Below are 22,033 nucleotides of genomic sequence, written 5' to 3'. Positions count from 1 at the left end.
GTTTGTGGCAACTGTGAGTCAGCACTATTTTTCCTAAGCATTTGCTCACTTCATGTCTCTGTGTAACATTTTGGTAATTTTCACAATACTTCAAACATTTTAGTTATTACTATATTATGATTTGTGATCAGTGACTTTTGATGTTATTATGGCAAAAAGATTACTACTCGGTAATGGCTCAGAAGATAACCGGTTAACATCTTTTTAGTGATTATTATTTTTTAATTAAGGTATGGCTATTGTTTATTGAGACATAATGCTATTACTGCATACTTAATAAATACAGTATAGTGTAAATGTAAATTTATAAGAACTGGGAAACTGAAAAATTGCTGTGACTCACTTTATTACAATATTTGCTTTATTGCTGTGTCTGGAACTGGACTTGGAGTGTATCTAAGGTATGCCTGAATTTGAGACCTAAATATACAAGGATAAACTTAGAAGCAAAAATGTTAGTCACAGAACTATCACTTTATGGGTATAAAGTCCTTAAGATATCATAGTTAAAACTTTAAGTATCTTTTACGAAAGGAAAAACCAACCAGATTTATGATAAACCGACACCAATATTAAAGACCATGGCAGATATGCTTGTTGAGTTAACACAGAATGTTTCATGCACAGGGGCTAATAAAGCGTTAGGAAGAGAAGGTGATACTTAGAGCTCAGAAATTAGCTGTGAGAGAATTTGATTTCATCTCCTTTACCTGGCCAAGAAGTTAGAGTAGGGAACAGGCTACTTGGAAAGGCAAATGGTACCTGTACTTCTACTGAATTATAATCAAGAATGATGTCTCTCATGTTAGAATGTAGACCAAGTGGCTTATAACTTTTAAAAAAGGAAAGGACTAGGCTGAGTCAGAAAGCTAGGTTTTATTCAGCCATAGAGATTAAGTAATGATTACAGTTTAGGATTACTGGAGATAAACAGTATTTATGAGTATGGAGTTTAGAATCCATGTTCACGTCCTGGCTCTACCACTTACTAGCTCTGTGACCTTTACCTCCCAAGGCTTCACTTTCTGAACTGGTAAAATGGGAGTAAGAGTGCCTGCCTCAACCAGAGGCTGATACAATAACTAAATAAATAGAAAGTAAGTAAAGTAGGATCTAACATATAATAAGCACTCAATAAATATTTACTTAAAAAATAATGTAAGAGAACTACTTGAATCTAGTACTTAACTTAAATACTATGACTCCCTGGTCTTTTTGAAAAATAGTTCTCTTCCATATAAAAATAGTTGAAAAAAAAAGTGCTACCTGGAAAGCTTGATTCTGACTCAGAAGTCACAGCTCCAGTACTACCACCCACCTAGCGGCAGCTTCCCCCAAAGTACTGGTTACCTATAGTAGCAGCTATGAGGAAATGACGGGCTGTATAGGGCCAGCTTGTTCAAGTCCTGACTTACAGAGTGACACGCGTGAGGACAGCTACAGAGTGACACGCGTGAGGACAGCATGACAGCGGTAGGAAAACAGAGGAACTGTTACCCAGTAGCTTACATTTCTGGTAAATTCTGTGGTTGCTTCCATAAGTTTCTTTTCTTGATCTGTAAACTAAAGGATATGACTTATCAGGAGGTTAGAAAAAAAAAAAAAACTAAAAATGAATTTAAAAGGAATAAGTGACCAAAAAAGTACATTTAAAAGCACATTACCATATCTGTTACTCTGCTCCTTTCTAGGTTGATATCCAGTTTGTTATCTGCTCTGATTCGACTAGTTTCATTCTTTAAAAGAAAATAAAAATATTTAAAAAGTGATCTTGTCATGAATATCTGAAATTTACATATTCTGAAGTGGGGAAAAAAAGTTTCACTTACTATCAGTTGTTGTTTAACTTGTTCTAATTCAATTTTCATTTTCTAAGTATAAAGAAAGATCACACACAATTGGTGTTAAACCAAAAGTCCATATGATTTATCAAAAAAAATCTAAACCCTGCAAAAGCAAAAATTGGACAGTCTATGGATTTCTAATATGAAATTTGATTATAAATAAAGAAAAAAAACATAGTTCATCTTACTCAGAAAATAATATGAACATTAGAAAATGTTTTTTGTTTTAATATAGAAGTCCCCCCAGTCCATGTGGGAATATGTCCCAAGACCCCCAGTGGAAGCCTGAAACCCTGACTAGTACTGAAAGCTATGTGCGTACTATGTTTTTTTCTTATATTAACTGGTGGGTAGCATACACAGTGTGAATACTCTGGACAAAGAGATGATTCATGTCCTGTGGGGCTGGAGCAGGACGGTAAAAGATATTCTCCTATTCGGAACAGTGTGCAATTTAAAACATACGAACTGTTTATTTCTGGAATTTTCTACCTAATGTTTTCAGATTGTGTGACTACACATAACTACAACTGTGGAAAGCAAAAATGCAGATAAAGAGGGACCTACTGTAGTCTGCTTTAAAAAAAAGTAGGTTGTTACTCTAATATTTTAGGCTAGTGGATAACAAAGTTCTGACTGAATTACACAAACATTTTTCTTTTAAGTGACAAAAACAATTACAGAACCCTTCTCCCCCAAGCCATGTTACTCTCAGCTCTGAAAACACTATTCTAAACCACACTAGAAATTTATAAAATATGTACCTCAAAGATTTCCTCCTTTATGTGACCCATATAAAATACAACTCTTTTTTTTTTTTTTTTAAACAATTCTTTAAGTATGCAAAACACTGACTTATACATAGGAAGATTAGGTATGGTTGAACACGTAGTAGACTTTTACCTAAAACTTATTTAATAACCACATGAAACTGTTTTTGGGTCCTATTCACCAAGCAGAATACTTGTGAAATCAGTATTTTATTATTAATTAATTGAGACTTGTATCACCTGGTTCTCTGCTCGCAGATTTGCAAATTCACTTTTCTCTAGGATGACCATGTCTTTCCTGATGGAGTCCAAATGAGCCATTAGCTGTTGTACTGTTACTTCCTGAAATGCAAAATTAAAGTCATCTGCTGCTGCTAAGTCACTTCAGTCGTGTTCGACTCTGTGCGACCCCATAGACGGCAGCCCACCAGGCTCCTCCATCCATGGGATTTTCCAGGCAAGAGTACTGGAGTAGGGTGCCACTGCCTTCTCCGTAAAGTCATCTAGTGATCTATATAATACCATCCCCTTACATGGAACTTCATGAAACTTAAAAAACTGTAGTGGGGTGCTCTCTGTCCCCCTTCTAATGTCTGTGTCAGAATTTTTCTGTCTCTTTTTATACTTTAATAAAACTCTGCCACACACAAACACACACAAAATTATCTTTTTACAAGGTATAATGTTGCTTGGCTAAGTAAAAAAAAATTTAAGCATATGAAACCTATATATCTGAGATATCAAAATGAAAAACAGGAGATTCAAGGAGGAGGATTTCCCAGTGAAGAGAAACTAATGTCTAGGTCTTTCCCATGAAAGAATCCCAATAAATTGCTTACTTAACCTCTAAGAGTTCTTCAACAAATAATCTTGTTTATTTAAAAAATATCTACATGGGAAAGTTTTTATCTTTCATTACTTTAACTCTGAAGGGTTTTCTACCATTGGAAATTTCTAGGATACTAGATAAGACTTAGAAGTCAGGTAATAAAATAGAAGTATGGTTTAAATAATTAGCCCTTGTCAGCATAACATAGTTTTGTTTAAATTCCCGAGTATCTTTCCTATATTTGGCAATACAAAGAATTTGTGAAAGGAAAAGTGGGCCTGCTAGCGAGGGATATTTTTGTACAAATGATTATTTTTCGGCTGTGCAACATGTGAGATCTTAGTTCCCCAACCAGGGATCGAACCTGTGCCCCCTTCAGTGGAAGCAGAGAGTCCTAACCATTGAACCACCAGGGAAGTCCCTGTATAAATGATTTAAAGCAGGCTTATAAAGAAAATACAACTTTTACCACTAAACTTCTCAAAATCATGTAGTTTGCTGATTCATCTTTTATCCCTCTTTATCAAAAAGCAGTTAAGAGTATAACCTTGAAGAATCTCTATAACATGGTTCATAAACAAAACAAAAAAACCCAAACAAGATCACTCGTGGAACTCCCCCTCTGTCATAGTCTGTGGCCGGGGTGCACTGTTGGGGTTACAGTCCTCTGCTGACCAATTCAGGGAGAAAGGCTATTTCAAAACTGACTTGACTTTTAGAAAATGGGCTATAACAGTTCCAGACACATAACTAAGAAATGACTTCCAAGGGTCTGGAATGCACACATCTTCTCCAAAAGCAACCCTCAGATGGCAGTCACATAGAGTGGAAGTTAAAAATGTGAGTTCTGGAGTCAGATTGCCTGGGTTTGAATCCAAATACTGTCATTTACTCTGAGACTCTGGGCAAGTTATTTATTAATGACTTTGAACTCCTCTTTGGTGTAATGGAAATAACTACTTATACCTTATAGCACTGTTCTCAGGATTAAATGAGACAATGCACATAAAACGTTCACAGTAATATTTGGAGCACAGCTAGCACTCAATAATGGAGAAGGCAATGGCACCCCCCTCCAGTACTCTTGCCTGGAAAATCCATGGACAGAGGAGCCTGGTAGGCTGCAGTCCATGGGGTCGCAAAGAGTCGGATATGACTGAAGCGACTTAGCAGCAGCAGCACTCAATAAATGTAATAAGACAGGGACCTAATGGCTGAAGCAGGACAGTGTGACTCTAATGAATGTTCTAATGTGCAAGAAGTTTTGCTTTAAATATTATTCCTATATAAAATTAAAAGTATTTTTTATTATGTACAGTTGACATCCCTGACTGTAATAGCATCCGTAGCCATCATCTTTTATGCAGTTATGCTTGAAATATGAATGAGGGGCACCTCCCTGGTGGTCCAGTGGTTGAGAATCTGCCCTGCAGTGTGGGGGGACGTGGGTTCGATCCCTGGTCAGGGAACGAAGCTCTCACATGCCTTAGGGCAGCTGAGCCCGTGTGCCACAACTGCCGAGCCAGTGCACTGCAACTAAGACTTGACACAGCTAAATAAATAAATACTTCAAAAAAAAAGAAATATTAAGGAGAATTACCTCAGAAGTCATACAGAAGTGGCTTCAAGGGGCTGTCAGTCTTGTTCCCCAAAAGTATGACTATGAAGGACTTCTAAGGCATTAACTATATTATTATTTTTGTTTTAATCTTTAATAAACATTTTATTACAGAATAAATATACTTATTCTGTATTAATATAATAAAGAATAGTAAGGAGAGAGAAAAAAGATCACTTCCTAAGTGATAAATGCAAAGAAATAGAGGAAAACAACAGAGTGGGAAAGCATCTTAGCCAGGTGATACATGAAGTCCTTCCCAGCCATGCAGGGCTTCTCCTGCAATGCAGGAGACCTGGGTCCCATCTCTGGGCCGGGAAGATACCCTGGAGAAGTGGTATGGCTACCCACTTCAGTAGTCTTGCCTGGAGAATTCCATGGACAGAGGAGCCTGGACGGTACAGCCCATGGGGTCGCAAAGAGTCGGACACGACTAAGTGACTCACACTTCCCAGCCTTGTAAGTAGCTTTCCAAGTTTGTGAAAATTAGCCGGCACACACACATGACTGCAGTAAAGAGGTCAGCTCCTGTACTGTGGTGGGCTTTCTATGGGGAAAAACTTGTTTCACTAACCGTCTACCACCATCTCATGACTCAAATAAAATAATTATCTTACACAATGAAAGATCTGACAATTTCATTCTGTGTGTTACCGTAATTCTGTGATGACCATTCTAACTCCTCAATCTCTCTGGATACTGACTTTACTACAGGATTCTGGTCCCTTTAGAGAGAACAATAAGGAAGATGCAGGTGTGTATGGAAGGTGGGTTATGAAAAAGATTATCTTAATGAGACTATCAGAAGTGATAAAAATGAAAATATTACCTGCTGAGCTTGAGTGACCATCTCCTTATAGATAGTATCGAGGCTGACATTTGATAAAGTGGTTAATGCTGATACAATTGTTTCTGCTTGTGCTTTGTCAAATCCTATAAACAGCAAATAGTTATTTATATTTTTTAAAAAGTGCACATCCATCTCAAAGACTTCCATCATTTAAATTTTCATAAAGTTGACTCCTGAACAACATGGATTTGAACTGACTAGGTCCACTTAAGACTTCCCTGGTGGCTCAGAGTTAAAGCGTCTGCCTGCAATACAGGAGACGTGGGTTCGATCTCTGGGTCAGGAAGATTCCCTGGAGAAGGAAATAGCACCCCACTCCAGTATTCTTGCCTGGAGAATCCCATGGATGGAGGAGCCTGGTGGGCTACAGTCCATGGGGTCGCAAAGAGTCAGACACGACTGAGCGACTTCACTCACTCACTCAGGTCCATGTAGATGCAGATTTTTCACAATAGTAAATATGAATATACCATGCAATCGGTGGTTGGTTGAACCCATGGATGAGGAATTGTGGACAGAGGGCCACTATAAAGTTACAGGCAGATTTTCAACTGCGCAGGCAGTCGGTGTCCCTAACCTCTGTGTTGTTCAAGGGTCAACTGAAGCCTTTTGAAAAAACAAAAAGGTTATAATTAAAAAACAACAGATTATACTAAGTTACTCTCTAAAAGCACTCTCCAATTTTAATTCCACTGATCCATTTCCCCATATCTACATCAACATTGGTATTACTGGTCTTTTTTTTTTTTTTTTTTTTAAGTATATAATTGGTATAAAAATGGCATTGCATTGTTATTTTTTATACTTAAAACTTGCATTTAAATATCTTTACACATGGGCTTCCCTGGTAGTTGAAGAATCCACCTGTAATGTAAGAGACCTGGGTTCGATCCCTGGGTACAGAAGATCCCCTGGAGAAGGGATAGGCTACCCACTCCAGTATTCTTCTGAGTTTCCTGGGAGGCTCAGACAGTAAAGAATTTGCCTGCAATGAAGGAGACCTGGGTTCGATCCCTGGGTGGGGAAGATTCCCTGGAGGAAGGCATGGCAACACTCCAGTATTCTTGCCTGGAGAATCCCCATGGAGAGAGGAGCCTGGTGGGCTACAGTTCATAGGGCTGCAGAGTCAAACACGACTGAGCGTCTAAGCACCACAGCACATCTTTACATATATTTATTTTTCTGTGAGCTATTTATGGCCTCTGTCCATTTTTCTATAAAACTGCTTAACTTTTCTTATTGATTCATATGAATTCTTTGTATATTAAAGCAACAGGCTCATTGTCACCTATGTTGCTAACATTTTTAACCTTATAGATATCCTTTGATACACAGATTTAAATATTTCTGTGGTCACATGTCTTTACTTTCATTGCCTTTCAGTCTTATGTCTTGCTTCCTTACTCTATAAAAGTCTAAAAATATTTCTATAATATTTTTTACGGTTTTCTTTTTTCTTTTACATTTAGCTTTTAATCAATCTAGAATTTATTTTCAGTAAAGAAATTCATTCCAATAGCCAGTCATTTATCATAACTCATTTATTAAAGTCCTTCCTTTCCCTAATTTGTAATGCTTTCTAAGATATATATATACACACACACACACACACACACACACCTTACAATGATATATATATTCATATATGCACACACACTCGTTTCTGAGTGCCACTTTATTCCTTTAAGTCAACTCTTCTATTTCTATAGTATCACATACTTTAAGTAACTGTTTTGATATCTGATAATTTTTTGTGACTGTTCTTTGATTTTTTTAATTTTTAATAGAAAATAAAAATTTGTTTTTCTTTTTTTCTGTTGTGCTTGTACTTCCACATGAACTTAATATCAGCCTAGAAACAATGGTTGTTTTTTGTACATAATTGGAATCATTCTGTACATGTAATCTTATACAATGCTGTTTTCACTGAACATATCTTGAGCATTTCTCTTTTCAGTAAATATTTTAAGTTATACCATTTTCATGACTAAAATACTGTACTTATGGACAGGTTTTATATTTAAATAATGACTTGTAATGGTTGATAACAGTGATATTGTCTTGACTAGGTAATCTATTATGAGTGTTAACATTCTCCTTTCAAGAGGGATCCACATTTCTCACCATGAGCTTCCAAGTCCAGAACCAATGCATGTGTATCAAAAGTTAATTTCCTTTGTTCTAAAGGAGTTATGTCCACTCGCCTCATATCATATCCTTCCTTGGTTTTGGTGGTGAAGAAGTCTGAAAAGAGAATTATTTTTCTGTAGTAACAGAAGCATCACACTCTAGCTTCTAAAGCATTTCCCCCATAAACCTATAATATAGTTCCAGCTCTTCTGCTCAGGAATTCTGTAATTTCAAGCAAGATAACTCCTGAGTCCATTGTTCTTTTATCTGAAAAAAGTCTCCAACATTATTCTGTACCTAGAAAACAATCAATATATGTTTTCTTTTAGTATTCTGAAATTTTAAGAGTCAGTTTAAATAATATAATATATATCAAGGACTTTGGATATTACTGCCACAAAACTGCCCAACTCTCCTCAGAAGTCTTTCATAGAGCTATAATAATTGTTTATACATATGCCCCCATCTAAAGTAGTTTTCTATCCTCCCACTCTTAAACATCCACATTTTATTTCCTACACAGTTCTTAGTTCTAATTGGAAATTACCTTATTTACTGTTCGTCTCTCTGAACCAGAATGTCAGCTCCATGAGGCCTCGACTGTTTTCATTACTGTATCTCTAGCACCTAAAACTGGGGAAGGAAATGGCAACCCACTCCAGTATTCCTGCCTAGAGAATCCCATGCACAAAGCCTGAGCCTGCTGGGCGACAGTCCATGGGGTTGCAAAGAGTCAGACACGACTTAGCAGCTGAGCACAGTACCTAAAACAGTGCTTGGCAGTTAGTTGGGTCATGATATTTTATTGTTGAACCAATCAGTGAACTGGATTTAAAATCCTGGAGTATTTAGTGGTATCAACATAAAAGACCTAAGAAGTTTTTCTTAGTTTTGAAATAAATGTCCTATTTCAATAAACTCTCAATTTTTAACCTAGACACAAAATGGTCCTGTTTTATCTACTGCTGATGATTTTATTAAAAAGTGAACTCTGACCACACAAAACTTTATTGCTATTATTATGTATTAAGTAAAATAACTGCTAATTAGCATAAACACCAGTTAAACACAAGGTACTATACTAGATACTTTATATTCTACCAAGGCCAGGTGGTATTATCCATCTTTTTAGATAAGAATATCAAGCCTAGGAAAAGTAAAGCCTAAGGTTTTGCCTAAGGTCATAGAGTCTCTGGCAGAATTGGGATTCAGACTGGAAACGCCCTGTTTCCTCATGCTGTCCTTTTTATCCTAAGTCACTTAAGACATCTAGGCACTTAAAAGACAAAGCTGCAACCTCAAGTATCACTTATTCTGCTAGTATAGTATATGGCAAATGTGATTCCTTCCCATGTATCTTGCCAGTCAAAAAATATCTGAGTGCTAGGCATGTGTTGGGCACAGGGGATGATAAGCAAAACCAGACATAACAGATGTCTTCATTGACTTTATAGACTGGAAGGCAGGAAACAGATTTTTTGTTTTTTAATCTAAACATAAACTCTAAATTCAAATAATGAAAGAGTAATGTCCAGTCCTTTAGACTAATTCATTCAAGTACTCAGATGAGTTCTGGTAACCAGATATAAAAGGAAGCAGATGTAAAGGTGGATCAATTTTGCACGTGTGCACACACACAGAGACACACATTAGCACAGAGGTCAGCAATCTCCCTGGCTTTGAGTGCCATCTGGAACAGGGGCCCCAACCCCTAGGCCACGGACTGGGTGCCAGGCCGTACGGCAGGAGGGGGAGGCAGGTGGGCAAGCGAGGCATCATCTGTGTTTGCAGCCTCTCCCCTGCCCGCGTTACCACCCGAGCTCTGTCCCCTGTCGTATCGGGTGGCAGTAGGCTCTATCCTCGTGGGAGTGCAGACCCTACTGTGAATGCGCGTGTGAGGTGTCTAGGTTCCTTGTGAGAAACTAACACCGGACGATCTGGTGGACAAGTGAGGTGGTGATGCCAGTGCTGGGGAGCGGCTGCAAATACCAGTTACCATTAACAGCGGCTTGACTGCACAGAGACCATAAGTCAACTGCTTGCAGACTCATATGAAAACCGTATCAGGGAATGGCACCTGGCAATTCAGCTGCATCTGGTGGCAAGCTTTCAGTCAGAATCCAGTATTCTACTCCGTGCGCGGCCTGTCCATGATTCACCACTTCTGCGCTTGACCGTCTTACCTTTTCCTTATCTGCTAAATTTTTAAACATGTTCATATCTGCTAATTCTTCCATCTGTCAGTTCTAGCTTGGTTTCAAATGGTTGATCTTTCATCTTCAATACGGGGTTATGATTTTTTCATGCTTGGTGATTTCTGATTGGATGCTAAAAAGATTGTTACCTTGTTTGGTGGTGGATATATCTGTATTATGAATATTCTTGAACTTCATTCAGGAATGCATTGAAATTACTTAGAATTGGTTTGACTTTTCTCCTTATATACATACAAATATATGTGTGTGTGTGTATACACACACATATATACACACATATATATGTGTGTGTTTATGTGTATATAAATATATGAAACATCCAGGAAGATTGAAAAAAAAAATCTGGAGAATGGTAGGTTCTATAATGCTGCTACAAAGGTAGGAGAGTAGATACAGGGAATAGGGCGAATGGAGGAGAAAACTAGACTGACCAGACTGTGAGGATCATGGCTTGCAGTGCAACGGTATTTAGAGTTTCTCCTATAGACCAGTGGTTCTCAACCTTATTTGTGTATCAGATTCGGCCATGAAGATTTTGAAAAATAAATATACCTAAATATAAGTTTTAGAGCTACTTGTGTAGTAGTTTTGAGGTATAGTCCAAGCCTATAATGCTTTAAAATCTTAACAGGCAGGACTAATGCAGTCAGATTTCTAAGTCAAAGCAGCCACTATTGGTCCAAGTTCTATGAAAACAGTAACAAAATGAATATGCTCTTCAACATTTGTATTGTGTGCGTTTTCTAGCTCTTCAAAGAAAGTAGAATAAAAAACATAAAACTGAAGCAAACTGTGGAGCCCAAACATAGCTGCTGCTCTTCTTCCTCCCTCACTCTGACAGTGGTCTGCTTTCTTTCCTAAGTAGTAAACCTGCAGAGGCAGCTGGCTTGTAATATTTTGTGTGGACATGCGAGTTATGTGTAAATCACATGCAAAGAAACAGAATCATTTCTTAGATGGCCCAAATGAAGAATATTTTATCTTAGGGGAGACATCAAGATGCAAAATAGAAGAGGGTAGAGCTCACAGAACACACAATTCTCACAAAACACTCACTGAACACTAGCATTATCTCATACAGTCAAAGTTTCAAGAAAGGTCATCATGTACTGTGGTGGGATTAAAGGGGAAGAGAGAGAGAAAGAAAAGAACTGGGATGGAACCGGTGCAAGAAAAAAAGTTCCCTCACTCTGGGAACCCCCTTCACTGGCTAGGCAATCAGCTGGGACAGAGAAGGTGCTGCAGAGGCTCAGAGAAGAGAGCAGCAGAGGCCTGCAGAAGGCAGGTAGAGCTGGTCCTGGCCACCTCACTCGCCCCCAGCCTGAGACACGCATCTGCCGGTGCGCCTGGGGGCGGACAGATTCTGGAGAGGACTGCCCTGTCAGTCCAGAGGGGCTGGAGTGTGGTCTGGGTCGCAACTGCAAGTGTGCACTGGATGAAGCCTGGTCTGCCACAGAAGCCCCACGGTAAATCCAAGAGCGAGGGGAGGGGCAGCCTCGGTTTCGGCATGCTCACAGCAGGTGTGGCTCTGACTCGACTAGCGTGGGGAACACACAAGTGCCAGCAAGCTGCCCACACCCAGAGGCAGGGCTGAAATCTGAGCACGTCTCCACAGATGCGTGACTGGCAGACTTATGATACTGGTGTCTTTGCAAGCTCAGGAGCAATTAGATTAGAAAACTCATTTGCTGAGATGAAAACCAAACTAAAGGAATAAACTAAATAATGCAGAACAAAGAAGGGATCTGGAAGATGGAATACTGGGACTCACCCAATCAAAACAGCAGACAAAAAGACAAATGAAGAAAGATGAAAGCAACTAAAGACCTATGGATAATATAAAGTATGGCAATCTGTGCATTATAAGGATCCTAGGAGGAGGAGAAAGAGAAAAGGGGACTGAAAATGTATTTGAAAAATTGAAAAAATTATGGCCCAAAACCTCCCAAACCTAAAGAAGGAAACAGATATCCAAATACTGGAAGCACAGAGGATCCCAACCAAGATAAAGAGACCTGCACCAAGATACTTTATAATTAAAATGGCAAAAGGTAAAAAGAGGACTTTAAGGGCAGCAAAAGAAAAAGAATTAGGTATAAGGGAACCCCCTTAAGGCTACTGGCTTATTTCTCTGGTGGCAAGATATATTCAAAGTGAGGGAAAACCGTGCAACCTAGGATACTCTACCTAGCAGTATTACCATTCAGAATAGAAGGAGAGAGAAAGAATTCCTCAGACAAGCAAAAACTAAAGGAATACAGCAACACTAGACCTATCCTAAAAAAAAAAAAAAAAAAAAAAAAGTTCCTAAATAGAGAAGCAGGAATCTAGAGAAAAGAGAAGCTCAACACTAGGAAAGTAAATCACTTAAATAAACCAGTACACAGATTAAGAAGAAAAATTTAATAAAGTGAGACGGTAACAGGCAGGAAGGCCAGGGGTCTTCAAACAGAGGAAACAGGCTGCAAGTGTCAGACATTTTCTCTCTCTCTCTCAAGCGGCAGGAGGAAACAAACAAGTGCTAGATTTCCCCCCCTTTCTTTACACAAATTTAAAAAGAGGTTTCTTTTAAAATTCTATATTGCCATAACAATATTTAGTTACACCTAAACTTTTCTCAAACCTTGAGCTAACCAATGCATTTTTCTTCCAAAATGTTTGTCTTAAACTATTCAACTAAGACTCAGAACCAACATGACAAACCAGTACGTCTTACTCATGCAATTGTTCTCTTAAGCTATGTTAGTGGGACTGTATTTGCTTGGAAACCTGCCTTTCTTCAAGATTCATGTCAATCATTTTATGGCCTGGGACAACTCACCTTGTGCCAATGTTATCTCAAAATGTATGCTGTGGGTGAGGGGCCTGGTGCCAGTTTCTGAGTTTTGAGACATTTCCTTTCTCTAATTAGCAGTCTGCTGGTAGCTGTAAAACATCTGGCTAAAGACTAGCAGGGGGGCACTCTTTCTGCTCCCTTCTGATGTCTATGTCAGAAGCTTTGTCTATCTCTTTTATACTTTAATAAAACTTTATCACACAAAAGCTCTGAGCTATCAAGCCTCGTCCCTGGCCCCAGGTTTAATTCTTCTCCTCCATAGGCCAAGAATCCCCGTGTCTTTCACTGCTCAGCAACAACCTTTCAAAAGTAACTATAACTACAATGAACAGAAAAGGATAACCATGAAGACATAAAAATAGGACATCAAAATCACAAAATGCGGGCAAAGGGAATATGAAAATGTTGATCTTTTAGACCGTGTTTGAGCTTATATGACTACCAGTCTAAAGAAAGAAGATACCGTAATGGATTAACAAACTTGGAAACCAGGTAACCACAAATCAAAACCATACAATAGATTCACAAACACCAAGAAGAAAGGTAGTCAAGCATAATACAAAAGAAAACCATCAAGCCACAAAAGGAAACACAAAAAGCAAGAAAGAAACAAATACAAAGTCAACTGGAAAACAAGGTTTAAAATGGCAATACATACATATCTATCAATAATTACCTTAAATGGCAATGGACTAAATGCTCCAATTAAAAGACTTAAGAGTGGCAGAATGGATAATAAAACAACAACCAACATTATGTTGTCTACAAGAAACCTACTTTAGGGCAAAGACACACACAGACTGAAAGGGTGGGGATGGAAAAAGACACTTCATGCAAATGGAAATGACAAGAAGGCAGGAGCAGCAAAACTATCAGACAGAAATGACTTTAAAACAAAGGCTGTAACGAAGGATAAAGGACACTATATATGATGATAAAAGGGTCAATAAAATGATATTACACTAGCTAACATATGTACACCCAATATAGGAGCACCTAATACATAAAACAAATACTGTCACAATTGAGAAACTGGCAGGAGTACAGTAACAGCAGAAGACTTTAACACGCACTGACATCAGTGGGCAGACCTTCCACACAGAAAATCAGTAACGCAACAGAGGTCCTCAAGAACACAACAGAACAGTTAGAAGCAACTGATATCTTTGGGATATTACATCCCCCCACACACATGAGTTTCAAGCACACATGGAATATTCTCTAGGACAGACCATGTATTAGGATACAAAACAAACCTCAATAAATTTAAGAGGATAGAAATTATTTCAAGCATCTTTTTTGACCAATTATGCTAAGAAATTAGCAATCAACCCTGGGGTAGGGGGGGAAGAGAAGGAAAAGATTACATGGAGAATAAATAATATGCTACTAAAAAAAAAGGTCAACAATGAAATCAAAAGGGAAATATAAAAATACCTTGAGACAAATGATAATGAAAACACAACCAAGCAAAATCTATGGATACAGCAAAAGCAGCTCTAAGAGAGAAGTTCACAGAGAAACAGGCCTTCCTCAAAAAAAAAAAAAAAAAAAAAGAAGACAGACAAGAAAACGAGAAATTTCAAACAACCTAAGCCACCACCTAAAAGAATTAGAAAAAGAAGAGCAAACAAAACCTAAAGTCAGTAGGAGGAAGTAAATAATAAAGATCAAAGAAAATGCGGAATTCTCTGGTGGTCCACTGGTTAGAATTCCCACAAGTCATGTGGTGTGGTCAAAACAAAATAAGATAAGAATAATCTAAAACAAACAAAAAAACCCCCAAAAGTTGGTTTTTTGAAAGGATAAACAATATCAACAAATCTGGCCAGACTCACCAAGAAGAAAAGGGAGAGGATCCAGATAAACAGAAAAAAAAAATGAAAGAGGAGAAATAACAACTGAAACTGCAGAAATACAAAAAACTGTAAGAGAATACTTTGAATAATTATATGCCAATAAACTGGACAACCTAGAAGTGAACAAGTTTCTAGAAACACGGAGCCCCCAAAACTGAATCAAGAGATAATATGAACAAAACAACTGCTTATATGTGAATCAGAATGTATAATTAAAAACACTCCCTGCAAACAAAAGTTCAGGATGGGATGGTTACACTGGAGAATTCTACCAAATATACAAAGAAGAACTTATACTGATCCTTCTCAAACTCTTCCAAAAGACTGAAGAAGAGGGAACACTCCAAAGGTCATCCTATGAAGTCACTATCACCCTGATACCAAAACCAGACAAAGACATTACCAAAAAGGAAAATTACAGGCCAGTATTTCTGATGAATATAGATGCAGAAATTCTCAAAACAAAATATTAGCAAACTGGATCCAACAACACATAAAAGGATCATATATCATGATCAAATTGGTTTCACTCAGGAACACACGGAGAAGGCAATGGCACCCCACTCCAGTACTCTTGCCTGGAAAATCCAATGGACAGGGGAGCCTGGTGGGCTGCGGTCCATGGGGTCGCTAGGAGTCGGACACGACTGAGTGACTTCACTTTCACTTTTCGCTTTCATGCATTGGAGAAGGAAATGGCAACCCACTCCAGTGTTCTTGCCTGGAGAGTCCCGGGGACGGCGGAGCCAGGTGGGCTGCCCTCTGGGGTCGCACAGAGTCGGACACACTGAAGTGACTTAGCAGCAGGAACACAAAGATGGTTCAACACACACCAATCAATGTGCATTTCTTTACACTAACAATGAAATATCAGAAAAGGAAAGTCAGAAAACAGTCCTTTTAAAAGCCGCATCAAAAAAATAAAAACAAAACAAAACTTAGGGATAAACTTGACCAAGGAGGTGAAAGAGTTATATGCTGAGAATTATAAAACACTAATAAAACTGAAGGTGATTCAAAGAAATGGAAAGAAATCCCATGCTCTTGGATTAAAAGAATATCATTAAAATGACCATACTATCCAAAGCAATATACAGATTTAATACGATCCCTACCAAATTACCCATGACATTTTTCACAGAACTAGAACAATTTCTATATAAATTTTAAAATTTATATAGAACCACACACACACATGCACACAAACCCCTCAGAATTGCCAAATTAATCCTGAAGAAAAACAACAAAGCTGGAGGCATAACCCTCTGAGACCTCAAACAATACTCTGAAGCTACAGAAATCCCAACAGTGTGGCACTGGCACAGCAACAGACACACGGGTCACCGGAGCAGGACACGGAGCCCGGAAACAAACCCACAGCCCTATGATGAATTATCTTTGACAACTGATGCAAGAATACACAACGGGAAAAAGAGAGTCTCTTCAGCAAGTGGTGTTGGGAAACCTAGTAAATCAATGAAATTAGAACACTCCCTACACAAGAAAATACTCAAAATGGTTTCAGAATACTACTCAGTCATAAAAAAGGGAAATAATGCCATTTGCAACAACATGCATGTACCTAGAAAATGTCATACTAAGTGACACAAAGACAAATATTGTATGATATTGCTTATATGTGGAATTTAAGAAAATGGAGCAAATGAACTTATTTATAGAACAGAAAAAGGTGCAGAAAACAAACTTGTGGTTACCAGTGGGGAGAGGGGAAGGATAAATCGGGAGATTAGGATTGACATATATATACTACTATATATAAAACAGATACTAATAAGAGCCTACTGTATAGCACAGGGAACTCAATACTCCACACTGACCTATAGAATCTAGAAAAGAGTGGATATATGTATAGCTATAGGGGCTCCCCAGGTGGTGCTAATGGTAAAGAATCCACCTGCCAATGCAGGAAACTTGAGAGACTCAGGTTTGACCCCTGGGTTAGGAAGATCCCCTGGAAGAGTGCATGGCAACTCACTCCAGTATTCTTGCCTAGAGAATCCAATGGACACAGGAGCCCAGTGGGGCTACAGTTCATAGGATCACAAAGGGTCAGACACAACTAAAGAGACAGCACACACACGTGTGAATAATTCACTGTGCTATACAGCGGAAACTAACGCAACACTGTAAATCAACTATATTCTAATAAAAATGTAAAAGGAATTTTTAAACAAAAAAAGAGATTATATACAAAATGGAATATTACTCAGCTATAAAAAAGTATGGAATAATGCCATCTGCAGCAACATGGATGGACCTAGAGACTATCATACTAAATGAAGTAAACCAGAGAATGATAACTATCATATGGTATCACTTACATGTAGCATCTAATAAATGATACAAACAAACTTACTTACAAAACAGAAGCAGGCTCACAGACATAGAAAAGAAACTTACGGGGAATGAGTGTGAGAAGGGATAAATTAAGGGTTTGGCATTAGCAGATACAAATTGCTATGTATAAAATCAAATCAACTGTGTTTCAATAAAAATTTTCAAAACAGAAATAAAGTATAATGGAAAAGAATCTGAAAAAGAACATATAGTATAGATGTGTATATATATAACACCATTGCCGAAACTAACACAACCTTGTAAATCAACTATACTTGAATTAAATTTAAAAATTAAAAAATATTACTAACTTTAGAGTTGCAACACTTCAGTGACATAGCTGATTATTAATATATATTTTTACATGCTGGTCTGTTGACATATGCTTTGCTAGTTCCATCAAGATGATCAGGATTAATGTATTAAATAATAAACTAACACAAGATCTATGGACTCCACATCCAGTGACTGACTTCTCAGGGACAGCCAGAAAAATCTGTTTTTAGAAGCTCAGTGTTTTTGATGTTCTGCTAAGTAAGAGAAATAGTAATTAACTAGGAAACCGCTGGATCATGGAAAAAGCAAGAGAGTTCCAGAAAAACATCTATTTCTGCTTTACTGACTATGCCAAAGCCTTTGACTGTGTGGATCACAATAAACTGTGGAAAATTCTGAAAGAGATGGGAATACCAGACCACCTGATCTGCCTCTTGAGAAATCTGTATGCAGGTCAGGAAGCAACAGTTAGAACTGGACATGGAACAACAGACTGGTTCCAAATAGGAAAAGGAGTACGTCAAGGCTGTATATTATCACCCCGCTTATTTAACTTCTATGCAGAGTACATCATGAGAAACGCTGGACTGGAAGAAGCACAAGCTGGAATCAAGACTGCCGGGAGAAATGTCAATCACCTTAGATATGCAGATGACACCACCCTCCTGGCAGAAAGTGAAGAGGAACTCAAAAGCCTCTTGATGAAAGTGAAAGTGGAGAGTGAAAAAGTTGGCTTAAAGCTTAACATTCAGAAAACGAAGATCATGGCATCCGGTCCCATCACTTCATGGGAAATAGATGGGGAAACAGTGGAAACAGTGTCAGACTTTATTTTTTTGGGCTCCAAAATCACTGCAGATGGTGACTGCAGCCATGAAATTAAAAGACGCTTACTCCTTGGAAGGAAAGTTATGACCAACCTAGATAGCATATTCAAAACCAGAGACATTACTTTGCCAACAAAGGTCCGTCTAGTCAAGGCTATGGTTTTTCCTGTGGTCACGTATGGATGTGAGAGTTGGACTGTGAAGAAGGCTGAGCACCGAAGAATTGATGCTTTTGAACCGTGGTGTTGGAGAAGACTCTTGAGAGTCCCTTGGACTGCAAGGAGGTCCAACCAGTCCATTCTGAAGGAGATCAGCCCTGGGATTTCTTTGGAAGGAATGATGCTAAAGCTGAAACTCCAGTACTTTGGCCACCTCATGTGAAGAGTTGACTCACTGGAAAAGACTCTGATGCTGGGAGGGATTGGGGGCAAGAGGAGAAGGGGACGACAGAAGATGAGATGGCTGGATGGCATCACTGACTCAATGGACGTGAGTCTGGGTGAACTCCGGGAGTTGGTGATGGACAGGGAGGCCTGGTGTGCTGCGATTCATGGGGTCGCCAAGAGTCGGACACGACTGAGCAACTGAACTGAACTGAGGAAACCAGCACCAGTGGTCACAAAACTTACACAACATCTTCCTGTGCCTTATTTTATCTTTAAAACGGTAATTTAACTAGATGAAAACTAAGATCCTTCCCTGAGTCAGAGGTCAAGGTCTTCAAATTCCTTGATTACTGACTTGAGGCAAGCTTAAACTGCTTGAACACAGTAAACATTCAATAAATATTTGTTTAGTGATGAGGGACCCAAATTATATTAGCTCTGAACGTTTACAAAAAATTGAGACTGGGGCAATTTCCCAGGGTTCAAAAAATGTCCGTTTTGTACAGTCCATCATAATGTGTATGTATGCTAAACTCCATGGGGTCTCAAAAGAGTTGGACACGACTGAGCGACTAAACACACACACAAACTAAATACCTTTATTGTTGTTCAGTCGCTCAGTTGTGTCCGACTTTTTGCAACCCAATGGACTGCGGCATGCCAGATTTCCCTGTCCTTCACCATCCCCGCAGCTTGCTCACTCATGTCCATTGTGTCTGTGATGCATCCAACCAGCTCGTCCTAAGTAAGAACATATACCGTGCCAAGGACCCTGGGCACTAAACAGCAGTCTTAGAGATGGGGGGTGGTGGGGGGTGGTGGTGTCAATAACTGCAGTCTTGCTGTGTGACTAAATGAAACGAGCAAAACAGCACAAAGTTGTGGTGCTGGCATCCCGGTTCCCCCAGCACTTAAGATTTAAGGTGAATAGAGAACGCTGAGGTTAGTACTAAGTGCCTACTCTGCAGACAACCCCAAAGGGTTTAAAAATTGTGGGGAAAAGATTCTGGAAACGACTCTCAATAAATTCGGTTGTCCAGCACACACTGGTGACAGGCACACCTGCCCGTCAACCACAGTAGCTTCCCGTGATCACGTTCCTTTTTCTTGAAAGGCGATTGCCAAGTATTGAAAACCACAGTGTAAATAAAGCGTTTGTTGTTCAGTCGCTCAGTCGAGTCCGTCTCGTTGAGACCCCACGGGCTGCAGCACGCCAGGCTTCCCTGTCATTCTCTCGGAGTTTGCTCCCGAGTACGGAAAACTACAGCGAAAATAAAGTGGACCTGAATTAAAAAGCGTCTTGGTGAAGGTGAAAGAGGAGAGTGAAAAAGTTGGCTTAAAGCTCAACATTCAGAAAACAAAGATAATGGCATCCGGTCCCATCACTTCATGGGAAATAGATGGGGAAACAGTGGAAACAGTGTCAGACTTTATTTTTTTGGGCTCCAAAATCACTGCAGATGGTGACTGCAGCCATGAAATTAAAAGACGCTTACTCCTTGGAAGGAAAGTTATGACCAACCTAGATAGCATATTCAAAAGCAGAGACATTACTTTGCCAACAAAGGTCCGTCTAGTCAAGGCTATGGTTTTTCCTGTGGTCACGTATGGATGTGAGAGTTGGACTGTGAAGAAGGCTGAGCGCCGAAGAATTGATGCTTTTGAACCGTGGTGTTGGAGAAGACTCTTGAGAGTCCCTTGGACTGCAAGGAGGTCCAACCAGTCCATTCTGAAGGAGATCAGCCCTGGGATTTCTTTGGAAGGAATGATGCTAAAGCTGAAACTCCAGTACTTTGGCCACCTCATGCGAAGAGTTGACTCACTGGAAAAGACTCTGATGCTGGGAGGGATTGGGGGCAAGAGGAGAAGGGGACGACAGAAGATGAGATGGCTGGATGGCATCACTGACTCAATGGACGTGAGTCTGGGTGAACTCCGGGAGTTGGTGATGGACAGGGAGGCCTGGTGTGCTGCGATTCATGGGGTCGCCAAGAGTCGGACACGACTGAGCAACTGAACTGAACTGAGGAAACCAGCACCAGTGGTCACAAAACTTACACAACATCTTCCTGTGCCTTATTTTATCTTTAAAACGGTAATTTAACTAGATGAAAACTAAGATCCTTCCCTGAGTCAGAGGTCAAGGTCTTCAAATTCCTTGATTACTGACTTGAGGCAAGCTTAAACTGCTTGAACACAGTAAACATTCAATAAATATTTGTTTAGTGATGAGGGACCCAAATTATATTAGCTCTGAACGTTTACAAAAAATTGAGACTGGGGCAATTTCCCAGGGTTCAAAAAATGTCCGTTTTGTACAGTCCATCATAATGTGTATGTATGCTAAACTCCATGGGGTCTCAAAAGAGTTGGACACGACTGAGCGACTAAACACACACACAAACTAAATACCTTTATTGTTGTTCAGTCGCTCAGTTGTGTCCAACTTTTTGCAACCCAATGGACTGCGGCATGCCAGATTTCCCTGTCCTTCACCATCCCCGCAGCTTGCTCACTCATGTCCATTGTGTCTGTGATGCATCCAACCAGCTCGTCCTAAGTAAGAACATATACCGTGCCAAGGACCCTGGGCACTAAACAGCAGTCTTAGAGATGGGGGGTGGTGGGGGGTGGTGGTGTCAATAACTGCAGTCTTGCTGTGTGACTAAAATGAAACGAGCAAAACAGCACAAAGTTGTGGTGCTGGCATCCCGGTTCCCCCAGCACTTAAGATTTAAGGTGAATAGAGAACGCTGAGGTTAGTACTAAGTGCCTACTCTGCAGACAACCCCAAAGGGTTTAAAAATTGTGGGGAAAAGATTCTGGAAACGACTCTCAATAAATTCGGTTGTCCAGCACACACTGGTGACAGGCACACCTGCCCGTCAACCACAGTAGCTTCCCGTGATCACGTTCCTTTTTCTTGAAAGGCGATTGCCAAGTATTGAAAACCACAGTGTAAATAAAGCGTTTGTTGTTCAGTCGCTCAGTCGAGTCCGTCTCGTTGAGACCCCACGGGCTGCAGCACGCCAGGCTTCCCTGTCATTCTCTCGGAGTTTGCTCCCGAGTACGGAAAACTACAGCGAAAATAAAGTGGACCTGAATTAAAAAGCGTCTTGGTGAAGGTGAAAGAGGAGAGTGAAAAAGTTGGCTTAAAGCTCAACATTCAGAAAACAAAGATAATGGCATCCGGTCCCATCACTTCATGGGAAATAGATGGGGAAACAGTGGAAA

General features: G+C 39.5%; 1 protein-coding gene across 13 annotated transcripts in view; it reads right to left on the bottom strand.

The window, feature by feature from the left end:
- Positions 1-22,033, bottom strand: part of CCDC90B (coiled-coil domain containing 90B) — a 31,403-nt gene that overhangs the window by 7,790 nt on the left and 1,580 nt on the right. For 10 of the 13 annotated variants that reach the window (XM_025286247.3, XR_003109567.3, XR_003109568.3 and 7 more), the window contains exons 2-7: positions 8,036-8,155; positions 5,891-5,994; positions 2,855-2,956; positions 1,830-1,871; positions 1,665-1,736; positions 1,510-1,563 (exon numbers count right to left, since the gene is read on the bottom strand). In XM_025286247.3, the coding sequence (XP_025142032.1) occupies positions 1,510-1,563; positions 1,665-1,736; positions 1,830-1,871; positions 2,855-2,956; positions 5,891-5,994; positions 8,036-8,155 (494 nt within the window). The remainder of the gene's footprint in view (positions 1-1,509; positions 1,564-1,664; positions 1,737-1,829; positions 1,872-2,854; positions 2,957-5,890; positions 5,995-8,035; positions 8,156-22,033) is intronic. The other 3 variants (XR_006641119.1, XR_003109574.3, XR_006551299.2) reach the window with 3 other exon arrangements.

The sequence above is a fragment of the Bubalus bubalis genome, chromosome 5 (genome assembly GCF_019923935.1).
Source record: "Bubalus bubalis isolate 160015118507 breed Murrah chromosome 5, NDDB_SH_1, whole genome shotgun sequence".
Classification (NCBI taxonomy): Eukaryota; Metazoa; Chordata; class Mammalia; order Artiodactyla; family Bovidae; genus Bubalus; species Bubalus bubalis.
The sequence above is the reverse complement of the archived record's forward strand: the minus strand, read 5'-3'. Positions and strand labels throughout refer to the sequence as shown.